The 26,399-nt window shown below is 34.1% G+C and overlaps 1 protein-coding gene across 2 annotated transcripts in view; it reads right to left on the reverse strand.

The window, feature by feature from the left end:
• LOC134853948 (armadillo-like helical domain-containing protein 3) overlaps window positions 1-26,399 on the reverse strand; it is a 35,387-nt gene that overhangs the window by 7,327 nt on the left and 1,661 nt on the right. Inside the window, exons 5-11 of one of the 2 annotated variants that reach the window (XM_063869959.1) lie at window positions 21,784-21,876; window positions 21,489-21,653; window positions 21,145-21,201; window positions 20,961-21,074; window positions 20,777-20,823; window positions 20,345-20,420; window positions 20,232-20,271 (exon numbers count right to left, since the gene is read on the reverse strand). In XM_063869959.1, coding sequence (XP_063726029.1) covers window positions 20,232-20,271; window positions 20,345-20,420; window positions 20,777-20,823; window positions 20,961-21,074; window positions 21,145-21,201; window positions 21,489-21,653; window positions 21,784-21,876 — 592 coding nt within the window. The remainder of the gene's footprint in view (window positions 1-20,231; window positions 20,272-20,344; window positions 20,421-20,776; window positions 20,824-20,960; window positions 21,075-21,144; window positions 21,202-21,488; window positions 21,654-21,783; window positions 21,877-26,399) is intronic. The other variant, XM_063869960.1, reaches the window with a different exon arrangement.

The raw sequence follows: 26,399 nt of genomic DNA on the forward strand, positions 1-26,399 counted from the left end.
TGATAGAGGACAAACACGATTTTGTAAGAACTTGCTCGTAAATTTGTTTGAACCAGGAATCATTCCATGCAAAGCAGAATTCCCAGATGTAAAAATCAAAAGACATATGTAATCTAACACAACAATATGGAATCTACACCATAGAATTCAGCACACCAAATACAGCCCATCGTAAATATGTAATTCAAACAGACGATATTGAATTAGAATTTTCAAAAGTATTCCTAGAATATATCAAAAGCATACAATATCATAATTCACAAAGAGCAAACTCCATATTCACTAACGAAGTTTTTGCAGTAATATATAGTTATATATCTATATTGGAAAAAACAGAAGTTCAATGTATATCACCAACTGAAACATCAAAACATCAAAAAACGAAATGAAATCACAGTATTTTCAACATTTCTACATATAATTCGCGAAAATTTCACTAAAGAAGATGTTTCACAAAACACAACATGATTTACAAAAGATTTTAGCATGGTTTATAATTGATTATTTCGCCCACAATTTAGATTTAATTTCACAAGCAAGAAAAAATTTCAGACCTCAAAATACCAATGACGACACTGTTTTTTCAGAACAATCAGATCACGTTTGGGACCCTGACTGGTCTCATCCAGCATTTCTGAATATTCCACAAGATATCTCGAGTCAAGCAATAAGTACAATATCTTTCCACAGAGATTATGTAAAAGTAATACCATTAACCATTGACGCAACACCATTAAATTATAATACGTTTTTACCTGATACACGAAATAACAGCTTAAATTCAACAGTCAAACATAATGAAAATCTCAATGGAACCAGAAATCTTACAAAGCAAGATATTCAAACACCATCACACTTCATAAATGAAGAAATCGTCCAAACAACAGCAACAACTACACAACAAAGTAGTTCACCAATACACCCTAATCTGACAACACCAAGAAATACAAATACATCACTAACACAGGTAACCTTACAATCAACAGTTAAACCTTCGGTTGCTCCAAAATATTCACATATGGACTACCAAACATATAGACCAATGACAATACCGTCAAAACACGAAAACCGTTCACAAGAAACACTTTTGCAGAACACAATTATAATTATGCTCACCAACCAAAAACAAATCAACTTCCCCAAAAAAATACACAAAATTTAAATCAAGTATGTTCCCATTATTGGAATCGCCCAAAAACATCGACCAATTCAGTAAATTTTCCAGAAAATCCACAACCTACACAGTATTATACTGAAAATTACCCATTTTTTCAACAAAATAAAAATATAAAACATACACCATATAACACAAACTATTTATCATCTGATGATGATGATTATCATCAACCAGATATTTTTGCACCATATACTAAAGAATACCGCTTCCATATTACCTTCAGCAACATGAAATCACAAAAAATCAACTTTCAAATTTTTCACAAATGCCAAATGCCGCAGAATCACTACAGATGACTATGAATCCATACCTCATGGGTGGATCATCAATAACATCGAATAAACCCTTAATGGTATTCACAGGAACAGACCCTGAATATTCTGTAGAAGATTATCTAAATGCAGTAACAGCAAATTTAATTTTAAATATAGGACCCGAACCAATTAATACGCCACTACATCAAAATGGGATACATAGACGTACAGCATTAATACAAACAACCCTAGATGGCTCAGCTCAAAAATGGTTTTCAGTATTACCCATAGAAATAAAATCAGACTGGAAAAGATTCACACAAGAATTTTCAAAAATGTTTGATTCTGAAAAAAACAAACAACATCAAAGAGTTTTATGCAACGAAATCCGCAGATTACCGAATGAAACAATTAAACAATTAGCAGTACGAATCGAAACACTAGTTCGAAAGCATATTCACTTAATACGCATGATTACAAAAACACAAAAATGACAGAAATTTTAATGATGACCTTGACACCTCAATTAAGGAAAATAGCTATAAAAAAGAGAGCATCTCATCCTTCCTCAATTCGAGAACCAGATTTAAATTTTCGAAAATTAGCAGATAAACTAGAACAAGCAGAAATCACAATGAAACTCGAAAAAACAGAAAATCTAAAACTACAATATGTTAATCGCATTGAAACAAATACTACACATAAATAACATACAAGAATCAGACACAGACCTGATTGAAAAAATCACTGAAATACTAAATATCTACGAAAAACATCCAAACTTTAAAGGCAAACCATCTTTCAAAAAATGGTGTAATTATTGCCGACTATACGGACACAGTATTTCCGAATGTAGACAAAAACAACAAGACAATCAGAATAAACCTCAAAAGCACAAAGAACCAAATAAATCATTCTATCAATACATGAAAAAAGACCAGAATCTACCAAACAAAAATATACATAGTAATAACAGTTCAGGAAAACCACTTCCGAGCAACTCAAATTACACAAGAAACCAATCACCATATAACTCAAGTTATAGAGGTAGATCACCCGAACTAGGAAATACACGAAAATTCTCACAAAATAGATATAACCGATCGAATAGCCAAAAGAACCAAAATAACTATTCACGATCGAATTCCAACACAACAGAATTTGTTTCTGGTTCCAGTTCCCAATCAAACTCAAGGAATAGACACTATTCCAATAATCAATCACGAAACTCATCATACAACAGAAATAGAAACTATTCACATAATAGAAATAGAAGTTATTCAAACAACCGAAATCAGAATTACCCAAACAATAAATCAAGGAATAATTCATATAATAGAACAAACTATCACAGATCAAACAATAATTATCAAAACAGATCACGAAATAAATCACAAAATCGAAACTCAAGTTACAATAATCGATACAGAAATTATTCCCAGTCACCACATAGGAATAATAACCGCTATCCCGATTCTAATCATCAATACAGAAGTAGCACACCAAAACATCAAAGACTCATTAATCAAGTGCAAACAAATGAAGAAACAACTTCAGACCCCCCAGGTATTGATGACACAGGAAGTAACGAATTACAACTAAATCATATAAATTGTGAATCATCAGATACAGAAAGTGATACAGATAATACCATCTCTGTAAATATAACAGTCGAAAACGACTATGAACCTATCATATATGAACAACCTTTTACTTCACATATATATGAAAATCAATTGGAACTCCTTCACAATTACTATATTGGACCCATTGATAATACACAAATTACACAAGAAGTAAACGAAATTAACACGGTAATTAAACCCGATAAAAAAGATGAAACACAATGCTCAAACACAAAACATATTTATCAAAATACACAAAAAGAACAACCAAGAGCAACAACTACACAACAAAGTAGTTCACCAATACACCCTAATCTGACAACACCAAGAAATACAAATACATCACTAACACAGGTAACCTTACAATCAACAGTTAAACCTTCGGTTGCTCCAAAATATTCACATATGGACTACCAAACATATAGACCAATGACAATACCGTCAAAACACGAAAACCGTTCACAAGAAACACTTTTGCAGAACACAATTATAATTATGCTCACCAACCAAAAACAAATCAGTTTCCCCAAAAAAATACACAAAATTTAAATCAAGTATGTTCCCATTATTGGAATCGCCCAAAAACATCGACCAATTCAGTAAATTTTCCAGAAAATCCACAACCTACACAGTATTATACTGAAAATTACCCATTTTTTCAACAAAATAAAAATAAAAAACATACACCATATAACACAAACTATTTATCATCTGATGATGATGATTATCATCAACCAGATATTTTTGCACCATATACTAAAGAATACCGCTTCCATATTACCTTCAGCAACATGAAATCACAAAAAATCAACTTTCAAATTTTTCACAAATGCCAAATGCCGCAGAATCACTACAGATGACTATGAATCCATACCTCATGGGTGGATCATCAATAACATCGAATAAACCCTTAATGGTATTCACAGGAACAGACCCTGAATATTCTGTAGAAGATTATCTAAATGCAGTAACAGCAAATTTAATTTTAAATATAGGACCCGAACCAATTAATACGCCACTACATCAAAATTGGATACATAGACGTACAGCATTAATACAAACAACCCTAGATGGCTCAGCTCAAAAATGGTTTTCAGTATTACCCATAGAAATAAAAATCAGACTGGAAAAGATTCACACAAGAATTTTCAAAAATGTTTGATTCTGAAAAAAACAAACAACATCAAAGAGTTTTATGCAACGAAATCCGCAGATTACCGAATGAAACAATTAAACAATTAGCAGTACGAATCGAAACACTAGTTCGAAAGCATATTCACTTAATACGCATGATTACAAAAACACAAAAATGACAGAAATTTTAATGATGACCTTGACACCTCAATTAAGGAAAATAGCTATAAAAAAGAGAGCATCTCATCCTTCCTCAATTCGAGAACCAGATTTAGATTTTCGAAAATTAGCAGATAAACTAGAACAAGCAGAAATCACAATGAAACTCGAAAAAACAGAAAATCTAAAACTACAATATGTTAATCGCATTGAAACAAATACTACACATAAATAACATACAAGAATCAGACACAGACCTGATTGAAAAAATCACTGAAATACTAAATATCTACGAAAAACATCCAAACTTTAAAGGCAAACCATCTTTCAAAAAATGGTGTAATTATTGCCGACTATACGGACACAGTATTTCCGAATGTAGACAAAAACAACAAGACAATCAGAATAAACCTCAAAAGCACAAAGAACCAAATAAATCATTCTATCAATACATGAAAAAAGACCAGAATTTACCAAACAAAAATATACATAGTAATAACAGTTCAGGAAAACCACTTCCGAGCAACTCAAATTACACAAGAAACCAATCACCATATAACTCAAGTTATAGAGGTAGATCACCCGAACTAGGAAATACACGAAAATTCTCACAAAATAGATATAACCGATCGAATAGCCAAAAGAACCAAAATAACTATTCACGATCGAATTCCAACACAACAGAATTTGTTTCTGGATCCAGTTCCCAATCAAACTCAAGGAATAGACACTATTCCAATAATCCATCACGAAACTCATCATACAACAGAAATAGAAACTATTCACATAATAGAAATAGAAGTTATTCAAACAACCGAAATCAGAATTACCCAAACAATAAATCAAGGAATAATTCATATAATAGAACAAACTATCACAGATCAAACAATAATTATCAAAACAGATCACGAAATAAATCACAAAATCGAAACTCAAGTTACAATAATCGATACAGAAATTATTCCCAGTCACCACATAGGAATAATAACCGCTATCCCGATTCTAATCATCAATACAGAAGTAGCACACCAAAACATCAAAGACTCATTAATCAAGTGCAAACAAATGAAGAAACAACTTCAGACCCCCCAGGTATTGATGACACAGGAAGTAACGAATTACAACTAAATCATATAAATTGTGAATCATCAGATACAGAAAGTGATACAGATAATACCATCTCTGTAAATATAACAGTCGAAAACGACTATGAACCTATCATATATGAACAACCTTTTACTTCACATATATATGAAAATCAATTGGAACTCCTTCACAATTACTATATTGGACCCATTGATAATACACAAATTACACAAGAAGTAAACGAAATTAACACGGTAATTAAACCCGATAAAAAAGATGAAACACAATGCTCAAACACAAAACATATTTATCAAAATACACAAAAAGAACAACCAAGAGAAAAAATTTGGACAATTCCATTTCTCTTAGAGAGCCCAAGAAACAAAGAATTTCAACCACCAGATCTTGAAATTGATTTTTTAATCGACTCAGGAGCAGAATCAAATATAATTAATATTCCCAGATGGAATGAAATCAAAACATTGCATCCAAACTTAACACCTCTTGAAACCTCTAGTAAATTAGCAACAGCACAAGGATCAACATTAGTAAATTATGGAAAAATCCAATCATTCCTTCTTCCCACGAGAACAATGGAACAAAACAAAATTTTAAACAAACCATTTAAACAAATATTTCATATTACTGATATTAAACACAATATCATTGGCATACCATTTATATCTAAATATATACCAACAATCAACATCTTAAATAGTAAGATCCATATCAAAGATAAATACACAAAAACAAAAAATACAGCCCTAACATTCTTCCAAAGATTAAACAAACAACCACCATTTTTTTCAAAATTTTATCCCATTTACAATCAACAACGGAAACACCTGAAACCACTATCAGGAAATATATATAATTTTTCAATAAAACACGTTCACCAGTAAAACAAAAGTCAAAATAAACAACAACTTTTCATGACAGACTTCGAATCCACAAATTTTTCAAAATTACAATCTCATCCATAAAATATTCGAAAAACACGAATTCCGACATCATTTCATTACACGTGTATAATAATACACCATATCAAGTAACATTACCCTTAGGACTTTTAGGATATTGTGAAACAAATGCTACAATTTCACCTATAAATGAAGTAGCCTACCGCGTTAATAATATACTCCAATTATTAGATATTTGCCAATCAACAATTCTTGACGAAGAATTATCCATAAATAATATAATAGGTAATGAAAAAAAAAACACAGATTACTTCACAAAAACACCATATTTTAAACCAACATTCAATATAACAAATTACACAAAAGAACAACAAAAATTTTTAACAATGTTTAATTTTGAACATTCACAAATTATACAAATTGAATTTGATCAATTAGCAAAACAACTGTTAAAATATTCAACAGTCTACGCAACATCAAAATTTGACGTTGGAAAAATTAGTTCATCACTACACCTCCCGTTAAAACCCAACGCAGTTTTCAAAAAACAAAGAGCCAGTAAAGTAACGATTCACTTACATGACAAGGTAAACAGATTACTTGACATTTTAGAACAATACGAAATTATCTCACCAGTAAATAAGGAAGAACAACCAAAAGGTAACACTTATATCAACCCTGTTATCATTCTAGCAAAAAGGTGAATCACTAAAAATAGTTTTAGACGCTAGATACCTCAATTCACTAATTGTCGAATTAAAATGCAATTGGCCTATTGAACTCATACAAGTTATCTTAACAAAGATAAATGATAATATTTTCACAACCGCAGATATGAATAGTGCTTATAATCAAACGCCACTAGATGAACAATCACGACGTTTAACACAATTTGTTATTGGAAATCAACAATATGAATTTAATCGCTTATTCTATGGAATATCCATAGGACCAGCAGCTTTTATGAGTAAAATTTTTAGACCACTAATACTCAAGAAAAATGCAATCACATACTTAGATGATGTTTTTATGCAATCACAAACTAAAGAAGAAATGTTTACAGTTTTAGAACAGTATCATAAAATACTTCAGAACGAAAATCTGAAGGCAGCTCTCGATAAATCACACTTCTTTCTAACACGCGTTAAATTTTTAGGACATAATATAGAACGAGAAACTATCACTCCATTAAAATCACGCATTGATGCCATTCAAAAACTTCAGCCACCTACAAATAAAAAGAAAAACCAAGAATTCCTCTTAATGTTAAATTTTGACAAGAATTCCTCTTAAAGACAACAAAATAATTTTCAGTGGACCACTGAACATCAAACACGATTTGAAGAAATTGAAATACTTTTAACTGAACAAATTTCAAACACAATTCCAGATCCAAATCAACCATTCTATGCAATGTGCGATGCTTCAAATTTTGGCATCGGCGCAGCATTGCTACAATCACATAGTGGAACAAATAAAATGAACCTTATATCAGCAAATTCACGATTATTCACTCAAGCAGAGCTACGACTCTCAACTCTAATGAGAGAATGTACAGCTATAATTTATACACTTAAAGAATATGAATTTGTGCTACTTGGATCCAAACACCCAACAGTTCTATTCACAGATCACAAACCAATTATATTTCTCTTTACACAAAATTCAAATCCAAATCATTAAGTTTATAGATTTCAACTAATTCTAATGAAATTTCCAAATCTACACATAGTTTGGACAGCAGGAAAAAACCTTGCGTTACCAGATACATTAAGTCGAAATACGCCACCTGAATTACTCACAAGAAAAACTACAGTTGAAATACCACAAAACATTAAATTTTATCTCGCAAAAGATTAAACATCACCCAGACTAGAATGCAAATATGCAGTAAAAACTGATATTGATCAATCACAGATAAATAATCTACAACATTTCCCACTCTACTTAGATTGCCTGAATAATCACTACGAAGTTGATTTACTAGGCACATTAACTTTTAAACCAATTCCATACTCACAATGGATAAAAATTAACACTCAACAAAAAAGAATAAAACAACACTCGCATAAAAAAGACCTTTTTCCATTAATTGAAAAAGAAAATTTAACCGATAAAATAAATTTATCAGGACCGCAAACAAACGATTCAAAATACACAATAAATCAAGTTTTTGATCTCCATGACTCACTTGACACAATTCCCCTATCAAAACAAGAAACTGACAATATTTTTCTCCCCCCAACAGATAAAATTACATTTGAACTTTTAAAACAATATCAAAATCTCGACCCAGTAATTAGACAACTAAAATCATGGCACAAATACAAAACTAAGCCCATAAAAGCAGATACCACAATTTTAGGAAATAAAACACTCCTCCGATATTTTCGAAAATTTAATAACACAACAATTAATGAAAATACAGATCTTTTAGAATATCAATTAAATTATTCCAAAGTTCCCTGTCTTCCTTTAAGTATGATATTAATAGCTTTTAACATCTCACATGCACAAAATACTAAAGGACACTCCGGATCAGAAAAAACATACTCAAACTTTACACAAATTTTTTATTTCCCAAATGCACCAATTTGGATAAAAGTATTATGCAATGATTGTATAATATGTCAATTAAACAAACCTTATCCAAATCAAAAACAAATAGCACAAAAACAAGATTTTAAAGGACAAAGTTTATATTTTAACCATCGCATTTCATTCGATACAAAAGGACCAATTTCACCATCTTCTGAAGGAAACTCCTACATTATGGTCATTGTTGACGCATTCACACATTGTGTGTAGCACTCAACCCAGTACCACATTGTAATGCTTATTATGCTTACACGACGCTTTATGAACATTGGATAGCTAAATTCGGATTACCCGAAATCTTAGTTACAGATAGCGGTACAGAATTTATAAATAATGAAATCATCACAGTATGCCACTTATATAACATCAAACATAAACCACGTACACCTTATGCACCTTGGACAAACGGTTTAGTCGAAGGTATGAACCGTTCACTACAAGAATATCTCCGATGTATCATAAATGGAAATGATACAAAATACACAGAATGGTCAGCAGATAAAAAATTATTTCCCTTAGCATACAATTCACAAATCACGACAACTTTAGGAATGTCACCATACGAAATGGTTTTTAATCAAAAGCCACGTAAACCAATTACGTTTACAGCAAATTCCCATAAAAATGCACAAGGTTATTGCCAACCAAATAAAGACTCAATTTGTTATAACCTACCTTTCCACACACATGATGAAGATCATTTTCATCACCCACAAAATCTTAAATTAGCCTCCGGCACACACACCAAACGGATTTTAAATAGAGATAAAAAAACACAATGAAATTTACCAAAAAGTAACAAAGAAATTGTTACAAAGGCAAAACATTAACGATCAAATTAATTCAAGCTTTACACCAGCCACAGATTTAAAAATTGGAACATTTGTCTTAATACCTAACTTTAATACGCAAAAAGGAATCTCTAAAAAATTACAACCCCTTCGAAAAGGACCATACCAAATAAATGCCAAACCCACTGACGTGACGTATAAACTTACAGATTCAACTAAAAAAGAAATTGTTCAACATCGTAGCAATCTATTGCCCTACTACCCAAAAGAATACGGACTACGCGAATTAACTCAATTATATTCTTTCACAGGTTTAAAAGTTACTCAAAATCATCCACATACAGAAAAAGAAATTGATAAACAACACAACATTCATCAAGAAAATCAAACAAAAATCAAAGCTAAAAACAATAAAAAAAAACCAGACCCAAAAATACCTCAAAAAGAAAGAAAGAACAGGAAAATGGTAGAAAAAATTTTACCACAAGAACAACTAGAAAAATCAGAACATAGAGAATCATCACGACTTAGAAATCAACCACGTAAAAACTACAAAACATTCATTCCACAATCTAAAATATTAAAGAAAGTTGAATTTCAAAAACAACTTTGATTTTAAAAAATTAATAATTTTTGCACCACTGGATCATTTTGAACTTTCATTTTTCAAGATAACATGCTGACAAATACGCAACAATTCTAGTTCAGTTTCAGCCAATAGGATTCACTTAAATCCGTCACCTTCTTTATCTCTAACACCAACCTATTAGCCGAAAGATACTAAACTCCAGGAATATCTATAACTATAACTTTACAACCTCCAGGTCAAAAATAAGCAATTCGCTAAAACTTGACAACTAAAATAAATACTACCATAATATTACAACCCTCCCCTATCTAATAACTCATAGATCAACAATATTTTCCCAACTCAGACCTCAAAAACCCTCCAACCAAAAATGGCAAATTAGCCTAAAGTAAAAAAGGGACCATATTCATTTGGCCTAAAGTACAAATATTTCAAAAATACCCCAGATCACCCGACAAATAAAAATAAAGCAAAGAAGACCTCCCGAACACCATAAAATTAGCCCCCAACAAATTTTCACAAAACTCAACCCACTTGTCAAAAAATCCATAAATAACTCGACCACACTTGAATCTCGCCTCAAACAACAAAAAATATTCGGCGAAGAAATCATTTCTTAAATGCTCTTCTCTCAATCAGTCCAGATCTTCAAAAATAAAGTCTTAAATTTTTAAATAAACTTTTTCATACTATTCAAACTTTTGTTCATATTTCTATTTGATACTTTTGAAGCTTTTATAATCATTTTAATAATCTTTAACAACATTTTTTAAATTTCTACTCCCTATTTGAAATATATCTTCAACTTTCCCAAATCATTGATCATATTCACAGGTACGACAATTCAAAGTCTATTTTTTAAATGATACGAACAATTTTTAGTAGAACAGATATTTTTTTTACTATTTGTAATTTTCATCATATTTTTATCATCCCTAATACTGACAATGTGCAAATGTGTAAAAAAGGCAATAGTCACATTCGCCTTAGCAACAATCCTTCTAATTCTTTTCATCGAAGAATACTACAATAAACATAAATCTTCCCACTAGAAAAAATCAATCGGACACTTTCAAAAATTGCTAAACAACAATCACAAAATCAGTCTTCACCGACATCATCCCAAGAAAACCCAGCAATACCCACAACTACTCAAAACCCCCAAACATCCACACGAAATTCTTTTCAAGATAATCCATACACTTTTGAAGAACGACACGCTCGCTTATCCGAACCATTAGAACCATTTCAGCGACAGGCACCTCTAAGTGAACCAACATATAATTTGTACCCCACATTACCACAAGAATTAAGCAGAATGAGAAACATTAGTCAAAACCAAAATACAGTCGAAATAAATAGACAAATTATAGATCCACGAAGAAATAGAAGTTTTCAAACCCCTAGAGTTCATTTTGATATACCCCAGTCACCAACACCAACTACTTTCACAACATAGCACCTCAAATATACCCTCAGATTACTTAGGTTCAACACCAACATCTGAACAAATACGTGAAAATCCCTTTAACCCCCCCCCCAATCCCACCGCACGACTACCATATTGGGCAACACACTCATATACACAAGGTGAACCAAACTTAGTGAATGATCCAATAGATATTTCTACGGATACAACACTATCATCACTACCAGAAACATTATCACTACCGTCAACACCATCATTAAGTCAAATTTCACCGACGCTTTTCCCTTTAAATTTTCCAAATAACCTCGACGCTAGATATCGAGAACAATCATCAACAAATATCGCTTTACGACTAGATTGGAATACGTTCGTAGCACCCCCACCATTATTTGGACAACATCAAGATAGTAAATGACTCCACAGTTGGGCACTTAACAGACTACAATATAGACAAGATATCCACGAAGATATTCGTGAACACAATATTCAAATACTTCAACAAAATAGTCTCCAATTGAAATTCGAAATCACGATCAAACTTAACAAGATTGTTCAACATCCCTACCCATAAAATCCACCAAATATAACAGGTCAATCGCTACTACCACCATTTATAACAACTGAAGTAATATATAAATACGATAGACATACAAAAAACACAATTGGTTACATCACATTTTATGACCCATACTCAGGAATATCATACACATGTATATTCTAAAAATATTAACATTTCAACACATCTTTTTTCTAATATTTTCCGACCAAAACACAAATCCTTCTCCTCGCACAGGACCCCAGGATTTATAAGTTACACACTACGATTGTGAAGAAAACGAACAAAAAACACTACACAAAAATGCAATAAATCAAGTATCACAATGCGAAACAGAACCACAAGCTATAGAAACTACAAATGTAATAGCAACATTGTATTCAAAAGCCCCCAGCAACAACAGTCACAGGATATAAATTTACAGCAACATTTTCTGAAAAGAAAGTACACTGTTCACAAGTTTCCAATGGAAATAAGAACCGACTTGATCACGAATCATTCTATCAGAGTATTATAGAACAACTTTTACATCTAAATCCCGATGATTGTAAAAACGAACTAATCAGACTGAACATCACAAGAAATAGAAACACAGACAGGAAACTAGTAAATTTCCAAGTCTTTGCCGATTCTGTACATCAAGCACAACTTGAACGATATCAAGGACATATAAAAATAGACGAAAAATACCCATACAACGGCGCACACCGAAGATTAACTTATGACATACACGATAAACACTGGATACCACACATTGGAGTAAATGACCCCTCAAACTGCAAAGCAGACACAAAAAATAAAGGTTATCAATAATTAATGTTTTTCGATTGGAAAATACAACTCGAAAAAGTACAACTCACACGAGGTTTATCTGATAACACAATGATCTATCAAGGAATTAGATTACCTTGCAAAAATGATCAAGGTTATTGTGACCCTACAACACGGACCCAAGCAACAATTGTTTGGTTTCCCGAAGATACATGCACAACATTCCAAGTAGCAAAAATACACGCTCGGATGATAAAATTTCATGAAAAATACTTTATAGAATCAATTCCATACGAACAAGTAAACCCATCCCGAAAACAAAGTAATGAATTTAGAAATAATCATGATATAGAAAATAAATTAACACGTTTCCAAAACTATCAAGAAACAGAAATTGCATGTAAATACAGAAATCCACTTTATAAGACACAATATTCTGAAATACTTGTCGAATACGAAAAAGGTTTCGACATGACCACTGGAAAAATAAAATTTGACCCCTATGCCACAAGTCACCCTATAAATGAAGGAACATCATACATCCCAGTTAACTTTCTAAAAAGCACAGGTCAACCTGGTGGAAAACTAAAACCACATGACAGTAAAAGCACACGTTTACAAGAACTATCACTAATGAATACCACTTATTTCGGTAACATTCATTACGATATCCACTTAGATATGAAGTTAGACTACACAATTAAACGAATTTTTCAAGAAATGTCACTCTCCGAATTAGAGACACTTCATCAACTATGCGAATTGGAAAGAACACAAATCCTACAATCGCTCGCACTAGCAGTACTAAAAATACCTTACGCAGGATACTTATTATCAGGAAACAGATCAAATTTTCTAGGTTACGAAGGAAATATTTTATAGTTTTATACTTGTACCAAAAAAGTATACTCAATATGTTTTCGAAGACAAACGTTGTTATAAAAGAATCCCTATATTCTATAAAAATAAAGTACATTTTGTCGACACACTTTCAAGACGAACATATTTTTGGGATACCGCAGTCCCATGTGGATCAGAAAATAGCCACAATGTAGTACAACTGAATCCTGATGAAGATAAAAATTATCTCCTTACACCATACCCTACATTAATGCAATCACTCAAAAAAATTTCACCCGAAAGCATCAGAGCTATTGCTCGTAATCCAAATACTGATTTACAATCAATTGGAATATATTCTAAATCAGATATCCAACATCACATTAGAACACAACAATTTCAGGAATTATCAACACAAATGGACACAATACAAAGACAATCAATTGACCAGAATTTAAGAAAACTTGCCGAAACCGCAGGATTCGCAGATATTTATACACAAGATTATAGCGGATATTTTAAAGACATTAAAGACTACATATATTTAAACGGTGAAAAATACAGACCACAAGATATTTCACCTATAAACATTTTCAAATTTGTCACCTTAAAGAACGAAATTCTAGCTTTTCTAGGATGGCCCTATTACATCTTAGAAAAATTAACTATCTTATACGCCATGTTTAATTTTATAGGATTTCTTTTCTCACTCTTAAAAGGAATCTATAACACATGCGCTATACACACACAAGTAAACAGACAAGCAAGTGTAGCACGTATACTATTTGCAGGATTTTTTGGAATTTTTTCATCATCAATAAACAAAATACTTCTAGATGCACAAATTAAAGAATATAACACGAAAATATCCACAAGACAAAACACTTACGACGAAGAACACAATAATATAGAGATAACACCTTCCGCACCAAAGTTGCCACCCCTACCACAAAATCATTCATTAACATTAGATCCCCGTAATTTCCGAAATCTAGCAATCACAAAAAATCCAAATTCTAGACCGAATATAACACAAAGTCCCATCCAACATATAATGACACATCATTCACAAAATGATATAACATACGAACAAATTAAAGAACAAACCCACACCACCACTTTTCAGTCTCAACATAATCATTTTTTTAGCCCACGTTGAGCCGACAACTTGGATCCCTCCATCGCTCAAATTCCCACCCAGCCAACCTCCAATCTCAAATCCCAATAATCCCACTTTTTGGTTTCCCACCACCCGATTTTCCGATTATTAAAATATCATCAAGCACGAATTCTGATACTAACTCAGATATTTCAGTTTTATATTCTATCTCACAATTTAATAACCCTAATGTAGAAACCCCCGACAAATTTGCAGACTCCGAACCATCTCCCTCTAATTATACCCAGACCAACTCCTCAATTTTTTCAAAACCCCCTTTTCAACCAATTCCATCTAATAATCCACTCCCATCCATTTCCACTCCTTCTTATGCTTCCCAAGTGACCCCAACCTATTCTCCACTTCATTCCGACAGATCATATAATAATTACCCAAATACCCCCCAAATTTCCCAGGAACTCGATAACTTTATAACTTTACAACAACAATTAATACACCCCAACACCCTTACAAAACATCAACTATCACCCACAATAACATCCTCAAATCCACCTGCTCCCACACCCTCCTCAGCTTACACTCCATCATTAGCACAATCATCCACATCCACCGAAACAGCTACTAGCACTCACAGAGCTTATCGCACTTTTAAACGAAAATTTCCAAATCACCCATTCCCAACCAAACCCGGAACAGCCCGCGAATATATTAATCACCCGCAACACACCAACACAAAAAATTTTCTTGAAATCACCTTACCCTCATTTCCGCAATATACATTAAACACACCTAACGATACTAATGACATAAGCAATTTTGTAGATGAACATGTTTTAATGCCAACACTTCATTGGACAGCTTATTATAATTTTACTAACCCCCTTTGCCTACCACTAGCAAATACTCATGACAGCATAGAAAAGAACAAAAACATGTTATATAGACTCACCACAACACTAACACCTCGACAATTTACTTACGTTGGATATAAAAAGTTACTAAAAACATTCACTGCACCCCGAGCTAACGAATTTGCAATAGAATATTACGATCATAATATCATCCGCCCTAATCAAGACCAATTTTTAGATGAAGACCTCTTCGCAAACCCGCAACTAACAGAAAAAATTTTCATCAAAACATCATACGTATTCACACTTAATATTTTTGATAGAAAGAATGACCACAAAATTTCAGAATCACTAGCTGATATTCAAGCATACGAGAGCTTCTATAATAAATTTCAGCTATTTTCACTAACCTTTCACCACAGGAACGCGATTTGCACTGTTCTCACGATATTATGTTACGCACTTAACAAACCCACACATATACATACTATCGTTTTATACAAAATCATTTTGATTTGCATACCCCATCAAGACAACCTCACCATCGTTTTCAGTTTCTTAACTCAAAGTACACGTCACCATTTTTCCTTAATTTTACATATTGCATCAAAGATACTAACCTCCACGGCATCCTCCGCAACTATGACCCAGTTACCCAAATGTATATATTCCGTCCCATCACGAAGACCTTCAAGGCCGAAGAATCCAGACCCTTCATTATCCCGCATGAATTTATCCAGCCTATTGAAATACCCATATTAGAATTCATTCACAATACTAAATATAATCATAAAATATATAACCTCATTCAAAACACACCTTACGAGTTTGCAGTAGGCACCGAAGAACTAAACACCATTAAAGCACTTCAATTGCTTTGGCCACTGCTACAAACTAAAAACATAATACGCATACTAGCCAAATTACTAACAACATCAGATATGATTCACGACATCTTCCCCCACGGCTTTTTCCCAGAAGATTAAGGTAAGTATAATTTGAAATACCCTTAACTAATAAATTTAAATTAGTACGAACCATTTTCTATCAATGTTTGATTTATATTTCTAGTCTTCACATCTTCACACCACGATCATCTACAAAACAGAAAAGAAAAAAAGAAAAATAAAAAGTTGTTAAATTCTCTTAAAATTCGTTAATTTCTTGCACTAAATAATATAGTAAAATTCATACCAAATGTAGTAATTTTATTTATAAATTATTTCCCCATGAAGCAGTAAACTTAGATACAATGAAAATTTATAATTTTAAATTTCCCCAAAACGCAGTAAAATTCAAATTCTATGCAATAAATTGATAAAATGAGAAAGCAGTACTAACCTTTTCAAAATTTTCATTCACGCGCACAAGAATTCTATCCAAACTCACACAGCTCGCTCACGAAGAATTGTTTAAATAATGATTTTAAGTTTCATGCTTTCACTATCAACAACTCTAACACACGATAACAAGTTTCAAACTTTCCTTTAACCCGGTTGGAAAGGAATTATATACTAAACCAAACTAACCAACGCAGCTTACTAAACAACACAAATCATAAAATAACAGCATGACTAAGAAAAGAAAACCAACGGTACCCAAACCGGATTGACCCAGTTTAAAACTGGATAATTTATTCTTTTGAAGACTATTATAAAGTCTAAGAAAGAAATAATAAAACACAAAAAAGTCGCAAGACAAACCCATACCAAAAACAATTTGATTTTTGAAAAAAGGACACAACCAAAGTAATATAAGAAAGACCAACATAAACCCAACATAAAACGTTATCACATAACAGGACCTCTCAAAGAAACAGCATGAAATCATACTCCCACTCCTGGCCTAACCCACCAGAGAGGACGTCCTGAGCATGCTCTATAGCCGGCCTAACCCACCGCGCTACATCCACGCTTTGTGACCACACTCCTATTTTTAATAGGAGGTACTCAAGGGTGAGTAACTCTTCAAAATAACCGAACTAAAAAAACGCTTTTGTGAAAACGACTTACTAAAATCACGATTAAAAAACCAAATTAACATAATTTTATAAAATGTAAATCATACTTTGCAGTATATAGATCATACACAACAACAAAGACGAATATCCAAAGACTAGATGATCCCATCACACTCGAACAAAAGAATGGCTAAACACAACCGACATGCCGTCCACAATCACAACTCGAAGTATTTAGAGTACTACTTGACTTCGCAGAAAAGGACTTCATTGAACTAGAACAATGACCACCTCGATGTTCAAGTATACGTACAGATCCGAGTTACAAGGCATCCCTTCCACACACGATCTTCACGCCATTCCCAGACTAGGTTGCACACAAAACAAGTTCTCTACATAATACAGAAAAACCTGTCATAGCAAACCATTTTGAAATCGGATTGATTTCATTGGGGATCACAGTTGTTGTCGAATGACGTAACAATTTCCTATCCATAATTCCAGCGTCCTGGAACGTTCTTCTCCAAGAGGAACCGGACAAGAAAATGATGTTCGCCAAATACCAACGTTCATCATCCATCCTTCAAATTGCAGAGAAGAAAGATAGTTCTAAAAAACTCTGTAAACCCCGGATGGGTGGAACCTGATCTAAACTACATTTTATTATTGGATAAATTGGATATTTTACCACTGTAAAATAATTAATATTAACCAATCATAATCCATCTAACTAACAACCCACTTATTTGTAAGTGCTGAAATTACTTGTAATTTCAGCACCAGAGAGATTTGAATTTAACTTAGAAATTAGTTGCCTCTCCAAGAGAACTTCAGCAGTTGCAATAAGCCAGTATACTCTAGATCTATTGAGCCTAGCAGAGACTAGTTAAACACCCTGAGACTAGTAGATATAAGAGTAAGATTAGGATCGGTATTAGACTAAGAAGTTGCCCGAATCTATCCGGCCGAAAATAAGATAGCGTGACGAGCAGACGGAGTACCCTATCCGAAATTACTCTATGAGTTAACCACTTCGGTCCTAACTCAATTAATTTAATTTCCATTTTAAAAATTAGAAGTCGATCACGTTTTTTGTGATCTTTACAATTTTGCTGTTCGATGGAGTTTGCCTTTCTTTTAACAAAAGAAATGCGCTGAACTTGAAAAGAAATCACAAGTCAAACCGCGAAAAATCAAAACTGAGCGTAAATTTAAGACTTTTTCCTGAAAAAAAATCTGCAAAACCTATATAAGAGCTCTCAGTACGTTCATTACTCTTAAATATTCGGCATCCCCGAAAGATTTGAAAGGACTATATGTTCATCACAGGTGCATATCAGTCCCTTCGTTATATACCCCACAAGTTGCTATCGATACATTCGACATTTGATATATATGTTTCACATACAAGCCATACTGTGGAGAGCACAGATGCGAATTTCAGTCTCATTACGAGTGAAGAGCTCATACCCGATTTATTACTCTTCCCATCTAAAACTTATTTGAGGTACCTGGATTTGTATACAAAGAAAACATACGGAAACAAAAAAAATGCCCGACTTTTCTTTGAAAAATTTCAATATTCGAGTTTTAAAGACAAAAACGTATCACATTACAGCTCTTTGAATTTCAAGAACCTTTTACTTTAAAACAGGAACCTGTTATGTAACAGAACAAAATCAGTTTGGAAAAATTTGATTTAAATGTAATTTTAATATGCTCGGAAATCTCAAAAAAGTGACCGAATATTTGCGCTCGAGTTGGTCTTTTTTCTCTAGACAAACTTCGAAATTTTAAACTACCATTTTAGACGAAATTATTTTATACCATCTGAAAGGTATCGATGCCCTGGACTCAAATTTAAAATAAAATTCACCCACCTCTGATCATTTTTCGTGAAATTATGCGGGTTTGAAAACCGCCAATTTGGGATAACAAAGAGGCATTGTACATCTTTCGTTCTATAACGGTCAAGGGACGAAATAATCCGGCTTAAAAAACGTTCCAAGGGGATTGATGCAGACTATTCAGTCCATTTGTTACGGTTTCATAAGCGAAACATAACGTGGGGGATGATTTTAGAACAAAAATCATCCCCCACAATATTTATCTAATTTTTCAAATTGAAAATTATTAAGGGCAGTAGGATATTTCAGCGCTTTGCCCAGATACAAGCACCCTTGTTTGTCTTCAATTCAAAAATCTAACCGCGAAAAAAAAAATTTTCCTGAAAAAAGCGAATAAACACGCCTTAGATAAGTGTCTTCACTTCTTTTATTGACACTTAAAGACAAATGAATACAGAGTTTATCCACGCTTTTGGTGGTCGGCGGAACAAAAAGATGAGATTAAAATTATCAAAATCTTATACCTTGTTGATCAGGAATATTCACAGGCTCGTCTGAATGATTCTAAAACAAATTAAATTGAGATAATTTGTTAAGATTTGCTGGGCACAATATATTAAATAAATCATGAATTTACCCTCGTTAGTACTGAGATGAGATTTCGGTTCAGTTGAACACCTTCGTATAATGCAAACAGCAGAGCATCGTTCACTCTATGAACATAAAAAAGAAAATACTACCAAGTAAACCTCCGTTTTGAGAACAAACTAAAAAACACTTAAATCTACCATGCAAATTGCTAGCATACGAACTGTTCAAATCTTTATTATTTATCAAGCATGTGGTTGACCCTTATTTAAAACTACTAGACGCTAAACTTAGTCTTTATGTTTTTTGGGACCCCACAAATAACGATCACGGCTAAAGATAAAAACTGAGAAGCGGAACCATCCGAGCCTTGAAAGCAGACCAAAATAATTATTCTGCGTTTTGGCACTGATAATCAAGACGGCTATTTGGGAGCCACTCAAATATTTCAATCGTCTCGATAGTATAAAATGTAAATTACCTGTACTCATCCAGAGTTTTCTCCTCTCCAACCAGCAGGTTTGTGACCTGAAACAATGCGACTTCCCCACAGGTAACAGTTTACACAACCACAAACTTCAAACTCAGTAATGATTTAATTCCAAAAAAAATCTTATCAGGAAGCAAGATTAATGATTTTTTTTTGGATGTCTGATGATGCTTACCGCATTGGTGACTGAGAAAAAGAAGCCTCCTCTATTGGAGTCCTGCTGCTGTTGTTTAGTGGAATAATTTGCGTTGAAATCCTGTAACACCTTGTTGATGATTTGACCCAAACCCTGAAACAAGAAACTTGCTTATTGCTTTAATGTGATGAAGAGCCCGCGTATATTAGTGATAAACACTCACATTTAGGGCTAGTTCGTTGTCGAGGATAGACAGTTTGACAGCATACGGATTTGCAGTCTGAAAATCGCAAGTTTCCAAATTATTATTTTCATGCCAGTATCTTATTTTGATCTTGTACGAGATTTACTTTGCCGACAGCTTCAATAGTAGGATATAATGATCTACTTGCCGACAGCTTCAATAGTAGGATATAATGATCTTTTTAAGTAGTGATACAAGATTCATTTTTGGAACGGAAGCCAGGAGATTTAATCGTGAGAATTATTTGACTACATTCGACAAAATTAATGGCTTGATAGCCCTCGATAGTTGGTAAACCTTAGAATCAATGAGCTACTCCTTACATCGTATTTGCGGTAGTTGATGAGAATGAGCAAAAGAATGACCGCGTCTGTGCCCACATCTGTCCTGTCTGCTGTTCCACAAGAGAACAGCTCACATAGACTCTCGAAGATGCTCACCCGCATGAAGTAGTCCAGCATCGGGTTCTGGTTCACATTGTCTTTTGTCTAAAAGCGAAATGAACATCAATGATAAATACAAAACTTTTAGGTTGATCTACACAAAACCATAAAAAAGGAAAGATTTTTTCAGCCTAACAACTTTTGCTATATTTGTAAGCAATCGTAGATAATTTACCGTGGCGACCACAAGAGCCAAACGGACAGCTCTCTTCTTCAGTAGCATTGAATCGCTTCCACTGATAATTTTACCAATGCATCTGATCAGTTTCTAAATATGACAGTTTCATTCAAAATATTACTTCACCGGGCCGAATAAAGGTGAAATTAACGCAACGTATTTAGGAACAAATAGTAAATATGGAGATTGTATAAAAATTAAGTAAGATGTTCTATCGGGGCAGTAAAACCGTGCCGAAGTACAACAGTTTCGAAAAAAAGATATGGTTGTTCAAGTGCCGAAAATGATCTGGAATACTGTTTTTACTGGTCCCAAAAACACTGACAAGCAGGCCCGGATGTTAGTTAAATAAATAGTTCCTTACAAACCATCAAATTAGTTGAAAAAAAAATTAACTAAACCTCGCGTTTTTACGAAGACTTGCTGCAGTAACAGCAAAACAAAATCATTTTCCATGAATTCTCTGTTAAGATTTTATTTTATAGCTTCTAAGCGCATCCCCCACCATGAGGTCACAGGCCTTTGGCGTTTAATTTTTAAACCACTGTCGGTTTCCTTAAAAATTTTAATGAAATAGTTAAAATGAAGCGCATCTCTATGATTAGTTCATTTCCTTCATTTTCTCAGAAATAGTTAGTCAACTTCAAAAAATAGTTATTGAACTTGAACCCGCGGTCTGCTGACAAGTATTAATTCGGTTACCTAACAGTATTTAGACATCCGCGTATTCAGACGCGTCAGTAAGCAGACACATACTATATTAACCAAAAAGAATCGAGACAAGGAAGAAATGAATGAGTATTTATTTCGTAAGCTTGCTTTCTCATCTCCATTCTGATTGGTTAATATATTATAAGTCTCTTTAATGACGAGTATGTTGTTGTTGTTGTATTGACTTCCCAGTAAACTGGAGGGCAATTTCATCCCGTTTTCATGCGTTAAAAGATTGTCCATATAGTTCGACAACTAGCGCAATCACATCACAGCTGCCATATACACATGTTGCTGTTTGATAATCGTTCGTTGACGTATCTCCACATAAGGGCTAAAATTCGTTTTTTGAGGCCTTTAGAAATTCGATAATTCACGTTGACGGCAATTCGGTTTGCGATTCTCGCTGTCCGAAAAATGAATTCGTGTCTGGTTTTCTCGATTCGTGTTTTCTTCAGGGTAAATATTTCTAATATCAGGTTGGTGATAGGATTATTGAACGGAATTTTGATGTTCTGTTCGCTTTGACCTTCGCATAGCTTTTAAAAGAGTAGTAAGTCATTCAATTGCATGTAGAGTGGGAGCGGTAGGACATTCAGCAGGCGCAGCTGGTCCGTGTAGGTCTATTTGATAGCCCTCTTTTGGAACGATTCGAGTTTTTTCAATTATTGTCTTGAGGGGGCTGAGCAGTGTGTTCCGTGGATTAGTTTTGGCAATAGAATAGACTTGTAGAATCCAAGTTTTACGTATTGTAGGCTATGTTTTTACGTAGGCAGTAGAGAAATCTGTTCGCTTTTTTCAGGCGTTCATTTATGTGAGAGCTCCAATTCAGGTTTTGGCTGACAAACTCCTAGGTTAAGTGTGATTCCATTTAAAATCAGATTGTTCAAATGTCCTCGAAATTCAATTTTTGCGCATTTGCTTATTGCTAATTGCATATCGTTCCCATGAACCCAATATTCAATTTCTTTCAAGTCGCACTGAACTTCGTTTGTTTCGTTGACGGCCAGGATTTTCAGATCGCCCGAGAAGATGAAGGGGTCACTGAATCTGAGTACATCGGGCAGATCATTTATAAACCAGAAATTCCAGAAAACAACCTTTTACACCAATACAATTTAATTTTTTCTAGTAAGAGTTTGTGTGGTTCTCTGTCGACAGCTTTTGAGAATCAGCATAAAAGGAAACTACTTCCGATTTGGGATCTTGGTCGATTGCGGAGTACATATTGTTCATATATTGTAGCCTATTACCCATAACGAATCTCTTTCGCACAAACCCCTGTTGATTTTTCGTTATATATCCTGAAGTGTTGGCACAAAGGATTATAAACACATTTCTCAAAGATTTTGTTATCAATACAAAGTAGTAAAAGCGGGCGATAGCTCTCCACATTTCTAGGATTACCCTTCTTGAATACTCGTGCTACTGCTGGAGTTTTCGAAGATGCTGGGAGCTTGCGCAGGCTCTTCATGTTTTCAAAGAGTTTGTTCACAATCAAGCACACTTGACTTCTGGTTTGATAGAAGAACGTAGGCGGCAAGCCATTTGATCCCCGCATTTTGGCCGTATCGATACCATCAAGGAGAGTTTTGATTTCATTAGAAGAGATAGAGAAATTACTTAGAGTCGGTGAGTTAACGTCAAGGGTGTTCACCAAATCATTTATGTGAAAGCTTTCTCTGGGTGAGAAAGTAGAAATAAATAATTCATTGAATAATTTTGCCTTTTCTAGGGGAGTTGACGCTGTGTTTCCATTGTAGCGAAGAGTTGCTGGAATGTTAGCGGATCGGTTGATATGTTTTAAATGCTTATATATGCTGTCCGTGTTTCTTGTTCCAAAGACTGAATTTTGATAACATATCCTATCTTCCTCGCACAGTTCCTTTACTTGAGCCTTTAGATTTATTACTTTCGGTCTCCTGTAGCTTGTGGGTCGTCTTTCAAGTAAACTTCGTTGAGTCTCTAAAATTTTTATTAGGTTTGAAGTGATGGATTTTATCCATGGAGGAAGTGATTGCCTGAACTTTGCTCTCTATGGAACAAGTTGTCGTACAAGTTGTCTATGTTATCGTATAAGTTGTCTATGTTTTAATAGCAGTTGAGTTCGAAAAGGTTTTCTTCCATGCTTTCTAAGATAGCGTTGGAGTCATCCCAGGTATAGCTGTAGAATTATTCTTTTGTTGGAGAGACTTCAAGGTATTTTAATTGAATGGTAGATCTTAAGGAGGAAAGGTCTGAACAGTCATATATCTTGTCAAAGTCATCGATGCGAGTAGAGAAGAAATTGCAATTTTGATAGAGCAGAACATCTAAAGTGTTCATGCCACGTGTTGGAAATTCTACGCTTTGCCGAAACATTTTATCTTCTAAAAGGTCTAGTTTTTCTTGTTCATTAGTGTCCGGACTCAAGAAGATGACCCACTTTGCGGAAGGACAGTTGATGTAACAACAAATTATGGCTTCACTGCCTATTGGGATTTACATTAAAATTTTTTCGAAGTACTCGGTTTTTTATCGATAGCGGCTGTCAGATGGTGGATTGTAGAAAGAACATAAGTATAGTTCTTCGTTTGCTAGATAAATCATGCAAACCAGGCAGCTATTCACGTCACTTTTGAGCGCTTCACAGTTTATACTATTTTTAACGCCAAAAATGACACCACCACTGGGATTTTGAGATGTTTCTTGTTTTCGGTCAGATCGTATAATAGCGTAGTCTAGTAAAAGAAATTCTGAGTTAAGAAAATTGTCGTTTAGCCATGCTTCACATACATATTAGATTGTAAGAAGTAGTTTGTACAGCATTAGCGAAATTAAAGCGTCTTTGGTAGTCTTTAAGACTTTGTGCATTTAGCTGAAGTATCTGTAGACTGTATAGTCAAGCATTTGGGGCGGGCTCGTCAGAGAATGCTACCTTGATCCTGTCGTTGTATAACTCAAAATTCCGTATTTTCAATTTTTCACGTGGAACCTCTTCATCTGTGAGTTGTTTGCGACGTTTTTGACATATTTTCGTTCTTTGAATCCTCAAGTGAGAGAGCTCTGGAGAGGAAAATATTCATCTCTTTCAAATTTCCCTTATGTTCAGTACTTTTGGGCAAAGTTAGGTTGTCATCGGTTAGTTTCATTCAGCAATGAGTATTCCTAACCTCGCAGCTCAATGAAATCAGGTTCAACTCCAACGGTTTTCATCACGTTTGTAGTTTTTTCGAATGTTGGGACAAAATTCTGGTCCCGCGTTTTGTCTGGATCTTTGTCAATCCCTTGTATTCAGAATCTAGTTTGTGTTGTTGACGCTTTTGAATCGTTCTTTAGGTGTCCGAGCCAGGGACCCGGATTCTTCGTTTTCGTATTTCTTTACTACGTTCGCATAGCTTTCCTTCACTTAATTGCAGGATTTCAGTGTAGCTTCGTTCATCTTCTCTTCGACAAGCTTAGCCAATTTTGACTATCTGTTCGACTTTATCGACTAAGTTAAATTTCTCCATTTTTGGTCAAAATTTTCATACCGACTAGCCACGGTACGACTTTTGATAAAAGTTTGATCGCGTTCATTATTGCTAACGCAGATGTTACAAAGTAGCATGGCGTTTTGTCCAAGCTCTTTTTTGCCACTGATTGCCACAGAGGTTCGTGCAGTACAAGTCGGCTAAAAGTGGAGGTTGCACCCGCAAGCAACACAACTATAGGATAGTTCGCCTTTGAAGATGGCGTCATTACAAGTTCTCCAGGTCCTACACATACTCAGAAACAATCCCGACTCTTCCGAGCCACGGGGTTAACCGGCGCTGTTCAGAAACGATATTGTATAGAAGAGAAGACCTACCAGCTTTATCACTGAGCTGCGACTGTAAGCTGTTTTCGCTTCTTCTGTGATGCTCGTTTGTTTTTCAGCACGA

This window comes from Symsagittifera roscoffensis, chromosome 9 (genome assembly GCF_963678635.1).
Source record: "Symsagittifera roscoffensis chromosome 9, txSymRosc1.1, whole genome shotgun sequence".
Taxonomy (NCBI): Eukaryota; Metazoa; Xenacoelomorpha; order Acoela; family Convolutidae; genus Symsagittifera; species Symsagittifera roscoffensis.